At 30.6% G+C, this 21,580-nt stretch overlaps 2 protein-coding genes and 1 long non-coding RNA gene across 3 annotated transcripts; 1 reads left to right on the top strand and 2 right to left on the bottom strand.

The window, feature by feature from the left end:
* The first annotated feature begins 1,445 nt into the window (after nucleotides 1–1,445).
* LOC107889397 (chlorophyll a-b binding protein 8, chloroplastic-like) lies at nucleotides 1,446–2,013 on the top strand. The gene has a single exon (XM_041081648.1). It carries the CDS (start codon nucleotides 1,484–1,486, stop codon nucleotides 1,982–1,984), a length of 501 nt encoding a protein of 166 aa, XP_040937582.1. The 5' UTR covers nucleotides 1,446–1,483; the 3' UTR covers nucleotides 1,985–2,013.
* Nucleotides 2,014–7,737: 5,724 nt separating this feature from the next.
* LOC107889408 (probable WRKY transcription factor 74) lies at nucleotides 7,738–9,904 on the bottom strand. Its single transcript, XM_016813818.2, has 3 exons — nucleotides 8,732–9,904; nucleotides 8,526–8,651; nucleotides 7,738–8,400 (listed from the first exon to the last, which is right to left on the bottom strand). Exons 1-3 carry the CDS (start codon nucleotides 9,436–9,438, stop codon nucleotides 8,253–8,255), a joined length of 981 nt encoding a protein of 326 aa, XP_016669307.2. The 5' UTR covers nucleotides 9,439–9,904; the 3' UTR covers nucleotides 7,738–8,252.
* Nucleotides 9,905–19,284: 9,380 nt separating this feature from the next.
* Nucleotides 19,285–21,420, bottom strand: LOC107943170 (uncharacterized). Its single transcript, XR_005905000.1, has 2 exons — nucleotides 20,891–21,420; nucleotides 19,285–19,892 (listed from the first exon to the last, which is right to left on the bottom strand). It is a non-coding gene; the product is annotated as an uncharacterized lncRNA (long non-coding RNA).
* Nucleotides 21,421–21,580: the final 160 nt, after the last annotated feature.

Genomic DNA, 21,580 nt, shown 5'->3' with positions numbered 1-21,580 from the left:
ATAATAAAGTAATATTTTATAGACTAAGGCTCCACAATGATCACCATCAATTATATAATTATTCAATACTCCGCAAATTATAACATAAAACAAACAACAGTATAAATCATACCAATTATGGAGAGAAACCTACCTTAGCAGATATTTCCAAATTTGTCCTCCATATAAAACATTACTAACTTATACAATGCTCAAACTTAACACATTATATAATTATTCAATTATATTACATTCACACAATTATATTAATTCAATATAACAAAAAAAATGTATGTATTTATTTCTTTTAAACATGTACAATTGAAAGAAATCAAAGTTTTATACATACATATAAACCGCAATTTAAGTTTCATTTATATAATAACACCAAATGAAAATTTATGTATCTAATTATAAGTTTGATCAATATTTATGTATAAATTTAATATTTATTCCTATAAATATTAAAATATTCACTTATTCATATAATTAACACATTTTCAAAAAAGATTTTATTGAGGTGAGCTGAAACGGGATTAGCACAGATCAGAAAAAAGAAGAGACCAAGAATTTACTTAATGAAACTTACTTTGCCAAATTTGATCAGCTGAGGTACAATCTTGAGCACAGTGGACGACGGGATAGCAAATCCTACACCAGCTGATGTACCTGAAATGCAAATAATGAAATCAGAATGCATCTATTTTACTTGGACTCAGGTGTGACAGTATGGATATATGTCTGACACAAGTATGTTAAATTTATTCTAAGTTTTTCCATATATTTGGACGATCATCATCCCCAGAGCACTGTCTGGATACATGTTAAACACAAGTGCCGCACATTGGTACTTCATGAAAAATGAAATGTCAGAGCAAACATAAGAAGGCATTACACAGGCATTACATGAATAATATTTTTCTCTTATATATATAACTAATTATGCAATTCTTGACCAATGAGACAACCTTTCACATAAAATCTACATTTTATTCAACCTTTATATTTTATTTTATATATATATAATAAGTAAAAAAAAAGGAATTGAATAAGTAAAAGGGTTTAATTTCTGTAAAAAAAAATATTTGAAGGACTAAACTTGAAAGAATACAGGGACAAGATAAAATTAAACCATTTCATAAATGGTAAACTAGTAATTTCGGATTTCACAAGGTAGGCCCTATGTGGTCGTTTTTGAAATCACAGGAGTTTATTGGGCCAAAGAGGTCCATTCTGGAGACAAAAGCAATAATGAAATTGCGAAACATATAATATAATCACTTGAACAAATAACCACCACACACTTTAAATTGGAAATGTATTAAATCGTAGGCCCTTCGATGGATCCATGCATTTACCACAGTATAATAATCGTAGTTTATTTAATGCATTTACCAATACTTATTCATACTAGATTGCTAATCCTAGAAGCAAAAATGCATGATTCAGTTTCTAGAAGCAAAAATGGCTAGCCTACGATGAGATCATCAACGGGCGTTATGCTATGTTGGGTGCAGTAGGTGCGATTGCCCCTGAAATACTTGGGAAGGCCGGTCTTATCCCAGCAGAAAAAGCCCTCCCTTGGTTTAGAACTGGTGTGATCCCACCAGCAGGGACATACAACTATTGGGCAGACCCTTACACTTTGTTTGTGTTCGATATGGCACTCATGGGATTTGCAGAGCACAGAAGGTTCCAAGACTGGGCCAAACCAGGTTCGATGGGGAAACAATATTTCTTGGGGTTCGGGAAGTACCTTGAAGGGTCTGGTGAGCCGGCATACCCTGGAGGACCACTGTTTAACCCACTTGGTTTTGGGAAAGATGAGAAGTCATTGAAGGATTTGAAGCTGAAAGAAGTGAAGAATGGGAGATTGGCAATGTTGGCAATCTTGGGTTACTTCATACAAGGGCTCGTGACAGGTGTAGGACCATACCAGAACCTGTTGGATCACTTGGCTGACCCTTTCAATAACAATGTCTTGACTAACCTCAAGTTCATTTAGATGAAAGTGCCTATATTTGTTCCATGGAACCTATAAGTTATAATTTTATTTTAAACAAATGGTATCATCAACAAGGGTTCTAAATTACATGCAACCTTCCTGTAATTTGCAAGCAAAGAGAAATGAATGAAGAATTTAACTAATGACAGAATCACCATGTCACTGCATATAAACCAAATACAATGTCAGAATCACCATGACAACATAGATACTAAGCTCAATGCCTCATCCATGGAATATCATTGATGCATTTCAGTAAACTTGTTATCAATTGGTATCATGAGAATGAAAATTAAAAACAAAATTCAGTTTCTTTTTTTAAACCACACGTTGAAAGAAAGTGAACTTTTAAATAGTAAAGCAATTTCTAATTTAGAGTTCTAGGGTGATTCAATCTTTCTTATTGATACTGCTAGTGCTGAAGCATTGCAGAGATGTTATAACTTAAAAATCCCGTGCCAAACTTCCCGAATACCCATTTTCTCTGTTGGAACTTGAGAATTGAGTCTTTGGTTTTGGACTCCGAAGGTCTCAGATTCCAATATTTGAAAATGGAAAAGGGTGACCTCGCATGACTCCATTGATTCTTCATATAATGAAAAACTTAATTCTAGTATGCATGAGGCTAAAGTTTCTAGAGTCAATAAAATTTTCATAGTATCGCAGAGCTTATGTTGTTTGAGAATTGATTGAAGTCATAAAATTTGTCTTCTTTTTCTAGAAAATTGTAGTTTAATGTGTATTATTTTCATCATGTTACAACGATTCGGTGTTAGGAATGCAGGTTCAATGAAGAAAATTTCAAACTGAAAATCATGCATTGCTCTTCTAGAAGGCAAACAAGTATGAGTAAAGAAAATGAACCTATTGAAAGTATTGAAGAGCCTACAGGAAGAATTACTCGAGCATGGGCTAAAGCACAGAGGGGAGCAGAAGGAATGTGCTCTTCAAAACCATCCTTCAAGCAGGACCAAAAATGTGTTCTTCGTATGAACTCCAAACGTGCATCATCGGATGAGAACAGGACTTGTGTGGCTGCCACTGTTGGCCTTCAGCCTAAAAGAAGGGCAGTGCTTAAAGATGTAACAAATGTCAGTGCTAATGGTATGCAGATCGACTGCTTAAATGTAACCGAAATTCATGTGAGGACATCTTCTGATTTCGTCCTGAAGTTCAGTCTGCAAATTTCGTATGCACCAAATAGTAAATACAAATAACATTTATCATGAGCAGGAAAAACAAACTAAGTTAAAAAGTATAACCTGTCTACGAAAATGAGAAGCTAGAGTTGCAGCAAATGGGTACTGAAATTTACTGACGAATTGCGGAAGCGGAGAGCGACGGCGAAGGGACGCAGAAGAGACGACGGCGAAGGGACGCAGAAGAGATGACGGCGAACAACGATGAGTAGGTGGTCGATCGACGAGATGCCTAGGGATTTGGGGGAAATTAAGGGATTAAGGGAAATCTATTTTGGTGTTTTGGGGGAGAAGGCTGAGACTATCGGGCATGAAAGAAGGACATAACATCTGAAATGAAAACGACGCCGTTTTGAAAAAAAAATTCACTGTTTGCGGCGCTTATTAAAAGCGCCGCTAAAAACAATCTTTTACGGCGTTTCCAGGTGAGCGCCACTAATCTTTGAAGAAAACGACGCCGTTCCTGTTAAGCACTAATGTTTTTTGCGGCGTTTATTTAAAAAATGCCGCTAATCCCTATATACTCAACTAAAACGACGACGTGTACTATAAACTTGAATTATTTTGCGACGTTTCTGAAAGCGCCACTAATACCCGTATATACTAAAACGGCGCCGTTTTCGTTAAACTAATCTGTATTTTGTGGCGTTTTCTATAAAAACGCCGCAAATCCCCTATATATTGAACTAAAACGACGACGCTTCCAGTACACTTTACTTCTGTTGCGGCGTTTTTAAAAACGCCACTAGTACTCTATCAATCTAAAACGACGCCGTTTTCTTTCAACTATACTGTTTTTTGCGGCGTTTTTTTAAAAAACGCCACTAATCTCTTAATTTTTATTCTTCTTTTTTATTTGTTATAATTTGGTAGCCATAATAATTTACTTATGATAGTCAATAGTTAATAATATATCTATATTGTATGATAACTTTGAAATTTTAAGTTTAAATTTCACTTATATAAATTAAGTGTAGAGGAATTAATTTGAATTGAATTCTTCGTTCAATTAACTGTTTAGATTAATTAATGATTTTAATTATTAATACTAATGATGATAAATGTTAATATGATGATAATTAGTTATAATTTAATCCTAATATTATGAATAAAAGTTTAAAAGATTTATATCTCTTCCTGATATATGGTACGTACATACTAATCTTTTTTTCTTTTTTTTTTACATTTTACGGAAGTAGATAATTTTCAGTTTTTATCTTTTAAATATGCTTAATATTTAATCCTTATATTTTAATTTCTATGGTTTCTATGTGTTTATAATGTTATTAAGTAGATATAATACCTATATCCATATATATGTTTTAAAAAGCATCAATTGATTGTATAAAAAATTTCATCATTAATTTAACAAATTTCAAGTAAACCAGCTTAAATCCTAAACCTTTTAATATATATATATATAAAGTTTATAATTTTAATAATTTAAACTATAATCATATATAATTTTAATATATTAAGATAAATATTATATATACAATTATATAAGAAATCGTTTAATATATAAATTAAAAAATGACAATTAATCAAAATCGGCCTAAACCTCTAACCCCCTATCTGGCCTTAAAACCTTAAACTCTAAACTAATTGATACCCTAAATATCACAATACACATGTCTAATTAAACTCTAACCCTAAACTCATAAACCCTAAACCCCTAACACTTAAATCTTAAACTCTAACTGTTAAACCCCTAAATCAATACATTAAAGTACTACATAATTGTAACCCTTAAATTAGTAATTCCTACACCTTAAACCCTAAACTATATACCCTAAACCATAAACCCTAAACTATAATGATAATTAATTTAATATTTTAAAATTAATACTATCTATTTTACAATTATATAAGAAAAAATTTAATATATAAATATAAAAACAATTAGTCATATACCAAAAAACTTTTAAATTATTTTAAATAATAATATTTTAATTTATTTCATTTTTAATAAATATTTTCCTATGTTTTTACTTTTAAAATTATTCTACGTGTCATTATTTTCTTTTAAGAATTTAAATACACAATCAAAAATAAATTATACTCTTAGCGGCGCTTGATAAAAATGCCACTAAACCCTAAACCCTAAACTCTAAACCCTTAACCATTAACCCCAAACCCTTACACCTTAAACTCTAACCCTAACCCCTAAACCCTAAATCATAATCCCTAAACCCATAATTCATCATAAACCTTCAAATACTAGTTAACTCCTAAACCTTAAACCTTAAACCATATATCTTAAACTATAGTTAACTCATAAACCTTAAACCCTAAACCATATATCTTAAACCATAAACCATAAACTATAATGATAATTAATTCGATATTTTAAATTCAATACTATCTCTTTTACGATTATATAAGAAAATATTTAATATATTGTATAACCATAAATTTTAATAATTATTGTTTTAGGGGTTAAAGATTAGTGTTTATGATTTTTTTGGGTTTAGGGGTTATATGACTTTTAGCGGCGTTTTTACAAAAGCGCGCTAATGCTCTGGTTTTTAGCGGCGTTTTTATAAAAGCGCTGCTAATGCTCTGTTTTTTGCGGCATTTTTACTAAAACGCCCCTATTGCTCTGTTTTTAGTGGCGTTTTTGGTAAAACGCCGCTATTGCTATGTGTTTTACAATTTTTGCGGCGTTTTATCAAAAAACGCCGCTAAAAACGCCGCTAAAGCCCTATTTTCCTGTAGTGATTTAAGTTGTTTTTACATCCATCTGATGTACCAGCAAATTATTAATGGAAGTTAAAGTAAATTTTTCTATTTTCGCGCCCAACAACCAAAAATATGTCAGTTCCAAATTTTTCAGAACAATAAAACTGGAAAAAGTAAAATTGTTTAAAGATATTATTTTCTAGAAAAATAATAAAACTTTTATCCAAAAAAATATACATGCTATACATATCAAAGACACATGTTAACACGAACCAAAACAGACAACTAATAGCAACATGTGCATGTGATAGGGGGAATGTACATTTGCTTGAAACAGCTCCCAAGTAATTGTTTTATGTCTTTGGGCACGCATGGAACCTTTTATTATGTCGCACCGAAAATCCGATTGTTGCGAATAACGTATTAAAGCCACTTCGTTTGTTTGATCAAGATCATTAGCATCCTTAGTATTAGTATAAGTATGGCGTTTGCCTAGTTATTAGTAAAAATCACTACGTGCTTAGATTTTCTTGAACAAATTTCATGCTCTGCTGTTACATATTCCTCGTTTTCTCCATTTTGTTGTTCTGAATCGTCGATTAATTTGTATGACCATCGAGGAACTTCTTTACTTATTCATTTTATTCCAATAGATTTTGTTTTCTAATTGTTTGATTGTTGGGATTAGTTATAACTATATTGAAAAAAGAATTCAAAATTCTGACTTGATCCTTAGAATCGATATTTCCTTGTTCATCTTCTATCAATGTCAATAAAGAGAATTCTTTTTCTAGTGCTAATAATTTTATATTGAGTGTATCTAGTGTCCGTTCAAATTCGTGATAATCAGTAGTAAGAAATAAAGCATGAATTTTATTTATCCAAAACGGATCTGTGTTTTTTATTTTATTTTATAAGTTTGATTTATGCTTAAAGGAGAACTCCGTTTTTTATTCTTCCGCGGTAGGGTCCATGCAAGAAAGAATCATATAGTTTAGGCAAGTATTCTATTTTAATGTCATTATTAGAGAAACAAGTCCTTATCTAAACATTCGACTCTTTTTATAAACTCCTTACTAAAATTTCTTCTTTTTAGTTCATTGATAAAAGTCCAATCAATATACAATTCATTAGAAAACATTTTTTCTGGTGTGAAAAAATATATATATTTGTATCATTTCCCCAAAAGTTGCTAAACTAGGTGGATCCGTAAAATATATTTTTTTTCTTTTCTATCACTTTGACATGTATAAAAAAAATATTGTGACATTTCATTTTTTATAGCATTTTCAAACCGATTAATTTTTATATATTGCAAATGTCGAATCCATCGTTTAGAATAAAAAAGATTATTATTCAATGAAAGTAAGAAGTAAAACTATATAAAAACGCTCTTGATAGCTTGTAGTTAACCAACGTATGATATGTCTACTAACAACAACCCTTTGCATTACCAACACCTACCTCATAGGGCAATTCCAAGAAGGCTTAATGATTGGGAGCTGAGAATCAGTAGAGTTAGAGAAAGGCATTATGGTGTGGAACAAGATGCTGAGAAGGTTATGTTTTGAGAAATATGGCAAAGATAGAGAGAGAATGATTGCCAACAGATGAGAATAGAAAAATGATGTTGGACCATAGAGGAGCATTATTGTAATTATTTTTTTTATCTTGTTCGCAAGTTCACCGATTATGAAAAGATAAAACTATTAAAATTTGGAATCAACAGTAACTTATAAACATTCTACTTCAATTGACTTTTAATTGGTTTTTTCGATTTCGATTCTCATTTCTTTTCGGTTCATTAATATTTCAGTTGAATATTAACTTGTCGCAAGTGTCTGCGTTCGGTCTCTCGTACACACATGTATATAACTTAAGAAAATTAGGAAATCAATTCATAGCAGCATAGTTCTTTTGGCACTGCTGAATTTCATGTTACATGATTTTGGATAACCTTTGTAGTTTTCCTTCTACAATGTCACCACAAATCATACATACAATCAACCTTACAAATCCAAAAACATTAAGATGAAACATAGGGTTACACAAATTCAAAGTTCAAAAAAGTTCACAATTCCTATTCTCTCTCTCTCTCTTTATATATATATATATAAGAACAATGTTAATCTACCAGCTTAAATTTAGTTTGAAACCCCATATTAGGTATGTTGATGCACACTAACCCCACTTCCCCTACTCATAGTATGGACGGTGTTTTCACTAAGGGCCAATACAGATTCTCAAATACGGCTCCATTGTCGATGCAACGGATCAACAATGTACAATAGCTATCTATTTCACATTTAAGAAGCAAACCGGCTTTTGTTTTTACGGATTTTAACAACAGGAAGGTTTGGTTTTTTTGAAGATGAAAGAAGGCATTTTCATGTATGCGCAGGGTGTGTTGAGAGTAACCTTGAATGGTTATGCTCGCCTTCGTACGTGACGATCAACATCGAAGGGTCTTCCAAACATCTCTCAACATGCTTCCTTGCTGGGCACCCTCTCACACTGCTACACTTATAGTATCCCCTGCATCATAAAAGCTTCTCCCTTAACACCATAATCATAGCAATTGTGCTCAACATGCTACGGATCATTAGTAGATAACATAGCTGAAACTAGTTGGCATTGCATCAAGGGATTGGGAGGGTTACCTAGGGTGTGGAGAACCTTTAATTGGCTTTTGGCCATATTTCCTCCATGAATATTCATCAGGAGGAATATCAGCAACTTTGTTACTAATAGCAGGCACTTTAATAGACCTTTTGATCCTGAGTTTCCTATAAAACAACACACAGATATGATAAGTAATTAGCGTGAACCAATTAACACATGGAATTTTTGAGATAAGAAAACTGACCTCCTCTTTGAACAATGGCATTTACCAGAGGTACCGCATTTCATACTACCATCTTGTCCTTTACCTGAACACCTCTTTCTTGAATGTTGAGAGATATGACCAAAATGGTGTGGCATGCCAATTAAATGGAAGGAATTCCCATCCAAGTTTGCAACACTACCATCCAGGCTCAAAGATGACACAAATGATCCAGCTGATGACATGGTTGGTGTGCAACTAGATCCATCAAATTTAAGGTTTATACCACTGTTACTCTTACCAAACACCATATCTGCATGATATTTCATTTGTTGTTGTTGTTGTTGAAATTGCAGCCTTTGCTGCATCTGTTGCTGCTGCTGCTGAAGATGAACAAAGCTGAAATCTTGTGATGGTTTAACTTCAAGGGGTGGTTTTTGGAACAGGTTAGAAGGGTATACTTGAAGAGGTTTTGGAGATAAAATTGTTCTACAATTGGGACTTTCTAGGAAAATATTTTGAGGCGAACTTGATCTAAACATCTTGGATTTTCTTACCCTTGAATGACTCAAATCATTGTTGAGAAGAGACACAACTTTTTTGAACTTAAACACAGCTTCACTAGTTTTCATCATTAAGTTGCTGTACTGAAGTTGATCCTTTGGTAAAGACAAAAGACTAAGAACTCTATTACAACTCTCAATAGCTGCCTTGTTTGCTTCTTCAACCTTCTCCATACTTAAAAACATCAAAAAACAAATCAAACCCAGATTCCTAAAAACACCTTAAAAACCAAAGTAGCAAAACGTTTCATATGTTTCAAATGATGTCAGATTTTAAATGATTAAACACCAAAAGGTGAACCAAGACCAAGCCTTGGAAATTGGGCATTTCTCAAAACTGAAAACTTTTGAAGCAAAAGTAAACAAGATTGAAATTAAAAACAACACATACGAAATATTGGCCGTTTTCATTGACAAAAAAGAGGGATAAAAAAAAACTGGGTATGAAATAAAAACAAACAAACAAACAAAAACTTGAGAAAAAAAAAGCTCAAATTAACCTTGATAAAATTTGAACATATAGAAAGAGAAAGTCCTAGATTTTATCCCATTAATTGAAAGGCGTGAAAGGGGACTTTTACTTTGTTTAAGAGACTTGTTAAAATCGCCCCTAAAGAAAACAAAGCTCCTCTTTTTTCTTTAACTAAAAAAAATGAAAAATTTGCAGAAAAAAACAAAACAAAAAAAAACCCAAGTGTTTCTGTGGATGTTCAGAGGCAAAACATAAAGTAAAAAGAACTCAAGTCTCTGTCGAAGATCCTCATTTGGGTCCCAATAAATGCTTTTTTTTCCCCTCATATTTTATTTTTATTAATAAAATCCAAAATAAATATGTTATTTTTTCAGAAATTGAGAAAAAAAAGGCATTTCTTTTGATTTTGCAGTGATATTATACAAAAATTAATCGTGTTAGTAAAGAAAAAGAGATTTTGTGTAAAAAAATAGAAAAAATAAAGGAAATGTGGGGAGTGAAAAATGCGGTCCTGGAGTGGAGAGGGCAAGCAATATTAAAATGACACGTGTATAAAGAATGTTGACTAGGCAGGTATTATTGTCTGGTAGTGCGTAATGTGGGATCATTATGAAGACCTAGTTGACTGACAGAGATTCTCTTTGTCTTTGCTTTTGTTGGATTTATTAGGAATTTTTATTTTATTTTATTATTGAATTTGGGTTAATTTGAAATTTATAGGATTGGAATTTGAATAAATTAACTGTATTACGAAGGTATTAACCTGAATGATTATAATCTCATTATGAAAGCTAAAAGCATGATTTCATTTATTAACATATGTACATGGTTTTGGCTTAAAAGGATGATGGCTTCAACATAATATATATTTATGTAGGGTAAATGTTTAGCTGTAGAAATAAAATTATAAAATTTCATATGTTTTGAAAAAAGTTAAAATTTCATTTAAATTTTAACATATATATATTATATATCCATTTAGAGTGAAACATATTTTTACTAATAATATCTTTAAAATTTGAAGCATAGGGATAGGAATGACATTGACAGACATCTACCCCACCATCATTTCCTCAAAAAGTTGATATATTTATCAAATAATTTTTATGGATTGACATCATAATTTTCACCAATTAAATTTCATTTAGTTGGAAACCTAGACACCCTCTAATGATATCCCACTAAGCAAAGACAAAAAGAGGATGATAAACCCATTTTTTTAAGTTAAAAGCAAACTTCATAAAGTAATGAAAATTTGAATATATGTACAAAATATCTAACACCATAAATAATAACATATTCAGTGAACAAACTCCCAGGTTCACATGACAAACATTATCTTGTTTGGAAGTCATCAAATTTGTTGACTTATATGCATTGATAAGGGTTGGGTCATATCAAATTCGGATCCCACTATTTCATATTTGTCAAATGCAATACATCATACCTATGTCCTAACAGACAAATACTAAGAAATCAAAAAGAAAACAGCAATATTAAAGTCCCTAACAAAACTAATCACTGTATTAAAGTACGTATGAATTGATGCACTTTTGCAAAATCATTGCAAAAGTATGTATGAATTGATGCACTTTTGCAAAATCATTGCAAGTGCAAATCTCAGCAACAATAGCTCTCTTGTCACTCCATCTTCATGTTCACCTTGTATGCTTGTCTCCTCCTTAAATAAGAATTGTCCATGCGATTGTCTCCTTTCTTCTGCACCAACCAAGGTAAATCAGATAAGGATAGGTAAATGTGGATCTTTTTCACCTTATATCTGTATCCTTGTATCCCGATCTAAAAGTATCCCATTGTGAGAACTTGTTTTATATACTCCTTTTGCCTCCTTAATCACTCAATTGGATTGGGATTGACTCCTTATAGGACTTTATTTCTATGAATCCAAAATTTACACCAGGTGATTGTAAAGTAATCAGATCACCCATCAAGAAAAATAATCATTTTGGGTTATAGCCATGAAGTTATGCTATGGTTACTTGTGCAGAAACCATATTTTGAAAAGAACATTTTGTATTCATGGATCGATCCTGTTTTGAATCACAGTTTTGCACGGTGGAACTTCATTTAGAATCTTCCAGAGAAACATAATTACCTTGTATGGTAATTTTAGTTTCCATACAAGTTGCCATATCTTCGGGATTGTTGAACTAGGCATGTTTGAATTCCTTGCCTGTAGATTAGTTAGTTCTCGAAAATAAGCAGTTTGACTAAAAAATATCCATTGTGAGTATGTTTCCATCTTAGCTTCGTAGGTCCTTCGGAAACGATCTTTATATCCCACCATCTTTGCATATCCATGTTAGATATCTCATTTCTAATTATTCCTTGTCTCTGTCTGATTCATTTCTTTCCATTTGTTAACATTGTGCCATGTGATGTTATTCCTGATAACCTCTTTCCTCTTCAATATGATTTTCCACTTCTAAGAATCTTCCCATTGTTCCTGTCTTTCGAGTAAGTTTTTAGTTGCACCGTATTTCTTGACCAAGTTTCTTTTAAGAGCCAACTTTGATTGTTTGTTGTTCTCCATGCTATTTTGGTTTGGCCAGCAGGGCTTTGTTGAAGTTTTGCATCCTTTTTTATACTAAGGCCCCTTGAATTCTTGCTTAGGTAAAGATGGTCCAAGTTTAAATAGTGAAATTTCCTTGTGTTCTCTTCTTCTCCCCACCAAAATTCTTGTATTACCCGATCCATCTTATTGCAAATGTTTTTTAGGGCTTAAAAAAAAGAAGAAGAAGAGAATTGGTAAATAGGTAAGCTTTCTATTTAAGATTTGATTAGAGTCCGTTTACCTCCTTGGCTGAGTAGCTTGGCTTTCCACGAAAAAAGTTTTGACTCCGGTTGGGTTACAAATTTGGGTGCCAATTTTTTTTTTATCGGGGGTTCTGATTTGTTGTAATTTATACTCAATCTTAAAAAGGAGCAAGATTCATCTAGTATGTTTTTAAGTAAATGGCATGATTCCTATTATCTAGAGGTGTGCATGGGTCGGGTCGGATTCGGGCTGGGTCCAAACAAAATTTTAGACTCGGGTTCGGCTCGGTCCATATTAAAATTTTTTTAGTTTATTTCATTAAATAAAAAATTTAAAATATAATAAATCAAATACATTTAAAAATATTAAAACAAATATTAAAACAAGAAACAAATAAAAAGTAAAACAAACAATTTTTAAAACAATACACAAATTGAAAATATAATAAAAAGTAGTTATATTAAAATTAAAAATAAAATGTAAATATAATTAAAAATAAAAAAATATATATTTAGTATATAATTCGGGCCAGGCTGAGCCGTGCCCGGGCCAAAAAAGTTTTACCCGAGGCCCGGTCTCTTTTCTAAACGGGCTTCTTTTTTTTGTCCAAATCCATATTTCAGGCCTATATTTTTACCCGAACCCTTTCATTTTTCGGGTGGGCCTTCAAGCCGGGTCGGGCAGCTCGACCCATGCACACCTCTACTATTAACTCTGAAAAAAATATCATTTGCAAAGAGTACTCCTTTTCACTTTGAGACTCTGTATATTTACTAATCGTTAAGGAAAGCATAAAATAAATAGGTAATATAATGACTAAAAAATCACAGATGTCAAAAAAGATAATTTTGGAACCCCATTTTTATAAATTGGGTTTGTAAATATTAAATTAAAATTTGTACGGAGTTGATCCAATAGAATCTTAAAGTTTAGTCCTTTAATTTTATCTATTAATTATTTAATTTAGGTATAAGGACTAAATTATAAAAGTCTTATAACTATAAGTCAATGACCTAAAAACTTAAATTACAATTACCCAAAGGTCTAAAATGAAAATTAAATTGATTTCTAATATATATTAGTGGATGTTGGTGGATTAAAGAATTAAAATGTGATTATTAACTTAATAATTAAGGTTAATTAAATAAAAAAATTATAAATCATGGTATAAAAACCATGTTCGGTGGGAAGAAAGAGTTCTCTTCTTCTTCACCCTTCAAACCGATTTCCATGAAAGAAATATGAAGCTTCAAGGATTCAACTTTCAGTTATTACAATTAAGTCATTTAGTTAGTTCATGTACTAATTTGCAAAACTGTTAAAGTTTTTGAAAGTTTCCATTTTTTATTTCTTGAAGAAATTGGTGTTAAATTGATATATTTTAAGCTTAGATGTGAAAAAGGACTGGATTGTAAAATTTAATTGTTAGTTTTGTTCATAAGAAAAAAAATTTGAATAAAACGTAAAATTAATAGTAGAAATAACAAATAGGAGGTCTCTAATGAGTAATTGTGAAATCGGTTTTAATCTAAGAGTCTAAATTAAAATTTATGTTTGTTCCGCTTTTAGGGACTAAATTGAATAATTTGTAAAATGTGTGAGATTTAGTATTTAATTTTGATTTGGCTGAAAATTTTATACTGTGTTATTATTGAACTATTAATCATAGCTAAAGACAACGCAAGATCGTCAAAAAAGAAAGAAAATGCGAGAGCTGACGACAAGTGACGCAAGTTTTTGGTTTGTATCTCTATGATCTGAGACCAATCTAGTTACTGCATATTCATGATGTATTGCATTATATAATATTAAAATAAGTTATTAATGCTTATTAAGTTGGAATGCTCCGGTTAAAATTGAATATCGAGACATGAACTAAATTGAATAGAATAAAAAGTTGTATGAATTAATTGATATAGGAAATTGGTATGAAATTGAACTCCATTATGTTATATTATATGATGAATTGATGTTGAATTGAGAATGTTGAGATATGAATTGAATTATGTGACGAAATTGGAAATTGGTTAATCTATTAAATGTATAGGTTTATACTTTGATTTAGTCGATGATGCACTTACGTACCAGTATAATTGCTTTGGTATATTCGATGATGCACTTATGTTCTAATATGATTGTTTCTGTTTATCCGATGATGCACTATGCGTGCTAATATAATTGCTTCGGCTTGTTCAGTGATGCACTATGTATACCAGTATACATTCTTCAATTTATCCGATGATGCACTATGCGTGTCAGTATACTTTCTTCTGATTATTAGATGATGTAATGTGGTGCCAATTTGAAATGCTGATTGACTAATCTGAGTATCCGTTGTGAAGATTGATATCTTCTTGACTTTCACATAGCTTACCATCTTCATCCATAACTGTATGTATCGTATTCCTAATTCTTCTTTTGTCTGCTATAAAATTAAAAATACCCGGTATTCCTTTCTCTTTTAGTGATCCAGTTTTTCCTTGATTTTTGAAGCCATAGAATATGCTCTTCCTCCAAAGCCTTCTCCAACTCTGATCTTATAAATCTTTCCTCTTCAATAGATTTGAGATCCATAATATTTAACTTTTTTTTTCCAATTGCTATAACATTTCCCAACTGCTATATTAACTCGTTTTTCTTTTTATGTATGTTTTCAAGTAGTGATGGAGCTCGAAAATTTTGGGAGGGCCGAAATTAAATTATATATTTGCAATTTTATTATTTTAATAGTCTATATTTTTATAATTTTTAAAAGATTAAATAAAATTTTTATTATTTTAAAAGGTCAAAATACAATTTTACTATTACTAATTTAAAATTTTATAAATTATAAATTAAAAATTTACTATTTTAAAGAAGTCTATGGCTCCGTAGGTCTCTTAGTGGGTCCACCACTATTTTCAAAGCTTACCTTGTTTCGTTCCTTTAGTCTATCCTTAGTGACTTTTAGCTTGGAAAAAAGTTGGTAAGTCGGGAATCCATCGACTCTTACTCTCTCCAAGCTTCTTTTAACTACATCCTTGCATTGAGGTTCCCACGATAGACATTACATATTTAAAAAAAATTTAAAATGTGAATCTTTTAAGACATGGTTTGGTACGATGGAATTATCACTTTTCAATGTGTTTAATTAGTCGGAGTGAATGTAACATTTCTTTAGAAGTTGTTTCCACAAGTTTTAGAAAGTGATTTCTTTCATAATTAATAGGAGAGCTACTTTCTAAAGTAAAAAAAAATTGCTAGGACAAATTAGCCTTTCTTTTATTGTTTTTAGGGTATTAATTTATTGATAAAAGAAAACACAATTATTGTTTGTTCATTTGTGCTCTGGAAGTTATTCGTTTTGATACCCAAGATAATATATCTGCTCAATTGAACTTGATAGATGATATAATAGCCTTTCAATTGATTTGCCTCAATTTTGATTAGACTATGGACTATTTAGATTATCTACTAATGTAAGTTGTCTTCTTACATTATAATCGGACCACAAAATGTAACTTAATATTAATTATATATTAGATAATCAATGAGACAATATTTGCTTATAGTTTGCTTTATGGGCGAAAATCGTTGAGGATAATTACAAATAATACTAATGAGTAATGGAATTTTATTTAAATCAATTACAATTACAAAATGAAAAATACACTACACTTAGCGCTTTAGATCCTATCATCTCCATCGTTCAATCAAGGCAAATAGAAATGATAGAATGCAAGTGGCTCTCCCAATTTGGCTTGCGTGATATAGAAACCGATATCTATTAACTAGGGAATGATTCTCGCATCATGCGGACCTATATCATATTGTCGTAAAGCCAAGTCACAATAAAATACTCCAACATCATTGCATCTTAAGCAACATGTCCTTCAAATCTTAATAATTTGGTAGCCATTACAGTATGACTGGAAATTGTAGTTTGGAGGTACTTAGCTATGTAATGTTTAGGGTAAAACGTTGAAGATTATTTATTTTGGTTTGTTGTGGAAACTAAAAAAATTTAACCGCTTATTTATAGGTTTTAAAATCATAGTTTTGTTAAAGCTTTTAAGTGAAACTTGACTCCCATTAGTGTTGACTTTAATATATATCATTGTTAAAATTTAATTAGATTACATTATCCTTTAAAAAAATTATGTTCACAACTTGACACTTATAAATGTCGAGTTTAGCATTTAGGTTTATCTACAATCACTTTAAATTAAAATTAAAATGTTACCGTTTAATTTTCAAATATTATAGCATGAACTTAACCAATACCACAGTTGAGGTTCAATAATAATATCATAATAATTACCCTAATTTCAACGAAAAATTTAAAAATGAAATCTGAACTCAACACTTGTAAATATCAAAATACCCGTAAAACATTGTATTTTAAAAATTAAAATTTCCAAAAACATTTTAATAAATAACATTAAAATCCCTCATATACAAGTAAAGAAATACCAACATAGGCATGCACGCAACTTTGACTTTGGGGTTTGTCTTGATGATTAATTTTTGAAAAGAGGGCGTGCAAGCAATAACGAATATTGTTTGATTAGTTCAATGAATTGAACTCGATAAGACTTGAAATCGCCAAGATTAGGGATATTTTTCACAAATAACCTAAATAAATTAATTATTTATGAAAATAACTCACCTATAAAATTATGTACGAAAATGACTCATTTTGTACAATAAATTTTGATGTTGTCGTTGTCATTGGCGGTACCATCTGTCATAATGGGGTAATCATTGGCTGATTTAAAAAAAATTTTGGATGTCGCCGTTACCATTGGCAGCACTGAACTGAAGTGTGATTAAATAAAACATTTAGGGACCTGATAAAATAATTCCCCTTTTTAGATTGGATGAAAAATGGGTGCCGCCATATAATTTAAATAGCCTTTAAAAAAATATAAGAATTCATTTTTTTTAAAAATAATAAAGTTTTAAAAAATTAAATAAAATTTTTATTCAAATTACTCAAATTTAAAACTTGAGGAAAATTTTTTAGGGATATACTTAAGTAATTTGATCAAAAATTTAAAAGCATTTAATTGGGGGCAACCAGCAATTATAGCGACATCCATTTTTTATCCAATCTAAAAAGTGTAATTGCTTCATCAGGTCTCTAAATATTTTATATAATCACACTCTAGCTTGGTGCTACTAATGGCAACGATGACACTAAAAAAATTATTTTTTAAAAAACTAGCCAATGATTGGCCCATTATAAAGAGTGGTGCCTTCAATGACAACAGCGACACCTAAGAGCACGTTTGGTTCGCTGTATTGGATTAGAGGTGTAATGGAATAGAGGTGTAATGGAAAAGCTGTGTAATAGCAAATCAACTGTTTGGTTGAATGTAATGGAATAGAGGCGTAATAGTAATCCTGTGTTTGGTTGAGTGTAATAGAGGTGTAATAGCATAATGAAAAAACTAAAATGGCTAGAATACCCTTAGCAGAAATTTGTTTTGGTAAATGATTATTGTTATTGTTATTTAAATTTTAATAAGATTATTATTATCAATAATAAATCATTTAATCATATTTAAACATAATTATTATTAAATATATTTTAATTAAAATATATAATTTAATAAAATTCTTAATAATTAGCATAAATTTGTTTTGGTAAATGATTATTGTTATTGTTATTAAATTTTAATAAGATTATTAATATCAATAATAAATAATTTAATCATATTTTAACATAATTATTATTAAATAATTTTAATAAAATTATATAATTTAATAAAATTCTTAATAATCAATATTCTTATATGAATTTACTCAAATCATAATATATGATACTATAAAATATAATTTAACATAATTATTATTAAATATATTTTAATTAAAATATATGATTTAATAAAATTCTTAATAATCAATATTCTTATATGAATTTACTAAAATCATAATATATGATACTATAAAATATAATTTGAAATAATTATTATTAAATATATTTTAATTAAAATATATGATTTAATAAAATTCTTAATAATCAATATTCTTATATGAATTTACTTAAAATCATAATATATGATACTATATAATATAATTTGAAATAATTATTATTAACTATATTTTAATTAAAATATATGATTTAATAAAATTTAAAATAATTATTACTAATAAATTTTCTTATATGAATTTGTATAATTTAATATAATTATTATTAAATATAATTTAGTAATAATATATAATTTCATAAAATTATTGATAATAAATATTCTTATATGAATATATAAAATTTAAAATAATTAATATTAAATATAATTTAATAATGATATATAATTTCATAAAATTCTTAATAATAAATATTCTTATATGAATTTACTAAAATCATAATATAACTTGAGAATTATATTCTGCATAAACATAATTAACTTATAATAAGCCACTTCACTTGTTTGATATCATAGTAAATAATTTACCTTTTTTACACTACTTATAATCATAAGTTTGTATAAATTATTAACAATAAATAAACACCATAATTAACTTGAACCCTGTATTAACTTGATGGATAAAGTATTTATCACCTCAAATATGATTTGGGTGACCACAAATGTGATTTGAGCTCAAATTATACTCATAGTAAGCTCAAATTTTTATTAATGCCAATGCCAACACTACCACATTTGGGTTCAAATTATACTCATAGTAAGCTCAAACTTTTATTGATGCCAATGCCAACACTACCAAAACCTTTTGGACAATTATTTCGAAGATTTAAACCAACAAAAAGAAAATCAATAAGTAATAAAACCATAGAAAATAAAAGAAAAAATTTGCCTTTGAAGCACATTCAATTGTGCACTTGGTTCTCTTTGATATCTCCATGATTTCTTCATCTTTATTCATAATATCAAACATAGGCAAACAAAACGATAATTGTAACCCCCTACCCCTACCAACATTTTATTGTAAGTATAACTAACACAGGATAACTAGTTGGCCTCTTAAAGCAGTCAAAGACCAGACCCCAAACCAAACCAAACTGCTAAACAACAAAGCAGACATCATTAAAAAGACCCCACCCCCAGATTGCATCATTTTCAATTCTTAGAAATGAGGAGCATAGAGCTGGAGAACCTTCTGCTAGGACGGTCTGTTGCTAATATCATCCCACCAAGCACTCACATGCTTCCTGCTGGTTGTCATGTATTCCTTTCCCATTTGACCCACCAAGTACTGAGTAAATGGCAGGTGGCTCAGGTCAACAAGGCTGAAGAAATCACCAGCCAAGTACTTGTTCTTTGACAGCCTCTCCTCATAAATATCCAGAACTTTGCAAATTTTGTCACAAGATGCCATCCTCTTCACAACAGCCAAAGCAACTCATAGTTCCTCTTGCGAATTATCTCTAATTTGCAAGATCCAAATCTAGGAATTCAAGGAAGAATATCTGTGAGTACAAATATCAAAAAAGAAAAACAGATTTCTTGTATAGAAACCGCAAAACAAACAAAATGCAAATACGCAGAGCACAAATATTAGGTTAGATAGATGAAAGCAATTTTCAGGAAAAACTGCAGAAGTAAAATGCATTTAGTTTTTTCACAATCTGCTAGTTTGTAGTCCAGATATTACAGAACTGGAAGTCTTTTCATTGTGTCCATGTGGAGCATTTCTTTAGTCTGGCAAACCAGATAACATATCTTGTTATATAATATTTGTCCTTGAATCAAATAACATGCTATAAAGCAAACTCCCATTTGTTTTGCATAAGAGCAGAAAGAAATGAAAGGAAATAAAAAAAAAAACTATTCCAGGTATGCATATGAGATCAATTCCATAAACTCATGAAATTGCGGCATTTCATTTTCAAACATAATATCCTATGAAATGAGAGGTGAGTTGAGTTAAACTTTCATTGGGTTATCAAAATGCAGCCTGGCATGCGCAAACATCAAAAGAAACCACAAGGCAGTATTGCTCACAATCAACTTGAAATCATTGGAAACAAAGTTTGGTAAGGCTTTTAGCCACAACAACTTTTCATAAAACGAAAATACCCAAATCTACAATTTCACCCGCTTTAAATACCTAAAAGTTCCCCTACTACTTAAAATCGATATATTATGAGAAATTCTATTCAATAAACTCTCCCCAGTAAAACGAAGCACAGATATCCAAGTTAAATCACTCTATCAAACAGATCAACCACTCACCAAATGTATAGCTTATAAGATTACGCATAAAAGGCCAGTCAAACACAACATTCAACAACCTTTTTATTTATTTATTTATCACAGTTTTAAAAAATCAAACAGTTTCGTGAGTACCGAAAATCACCTAATTACATTGACCCGTTTGCATGTCAATCAAAAGCATCCAAATGAAAATAATATATATACACATCCGTATAATGGAAATACCACCTGAAATTTGGGGACGATGAAGTGAAGCAATCAGTTCAAAAAGAGACTCTGCCTATTAGTTGAACTGAAGATCTGAGACAGTGAAGCCGGCGAAAACAGAGACCGATAGAAAAAATGAAGAAATGAAAAGACAGACAAATCAGCATGCAAAGCAGCCACAATCCAAGGCAAAGACAGAAAACTAAAATGAAAAGTTCAAGATTCATACCTTAAGCCGAGACCGAGAGAAAAAAATGAAGCAGTGGCTTTCAAACGTGCTGCAACAAATGAAAGGGAAAAAATGATCGAAAGAGAAAATCGGTAAAGGCAGACGAGGAGAAATGATGAGGACAGAAAAAGGAGAGGGTCGGGTGGGGAAGGAGGGTAAAATAGAGAGTTGGGAAGGGAAGCCGGACGTAATGGGTAATCCTCGATTTGGGAAGGGAATAGAAAATCAGGGAATTTGGGGATTAGGTCGCGATTGTAATACGCGCGTAATACCTATTACAGCGAACCAAACGCCGGAATGGGTCGGTAATGTAATAGGCGCGTAATCGGAGCGTAATGGATTACCTATTACACTGAACCAAACACACTGTAAATTTACTGTTCAAAATATATTATTTTAATACATAATTTTGCAAGTGTGTTATTTTTGTAAATAATTAATTTATTTGGTTATTTCTGAAAAAAAAAAAGAAAAAGAAAAAA

The sequence above is a fragment of the Gossypium hirsutum genome, chromosome A11, assembly GCF_007990345.1.
Source record: "Gossypium hirsutum isolate 1008001.06 chromosome A11, Gossypium_hirsutum_v2.1, whole genome shotgun sequence".
NCBI lineage: Eukaryota > Viridiplantae > Streptophyta > Magnoliopsida > Malvales > Malvaceae > Gossypium > Gossypium hirsutum.
This window is presented reverse-complemented; position numbering and strand designations above follow the sequence as displayed.

Coding starts and splice junctions, on each gene's coding strand:
- LOC107889397 (XM_041081648.1), top strand. CDS start 1,484: ATGTTGGGTGCAGTAGGTGCGATTGCCCCTGAAATACTTGGGAAGGCC.
- LOC107889408 (XM_016813818.2), bottom strand. CDS start 9,438: ATGTTTTTAAGTATGGAGAAGGTTGAAGAAGCAAACAAGGCAGCTATT. Junction 8,652..8,731: donor TGCCATTGTTCAAAGAGGAG/GTCAGTTTTCTT, acceptor GTTGTTTTATAG/GAAACTCAGGATCAAAAGGT. Junction 8,401..8,525: donor AAAGGTTCTCCACACCCTAG/GTAACCCTCCCA, acceptor TTTATGATGCAG/GGGATACTATAAGTGTAGCA.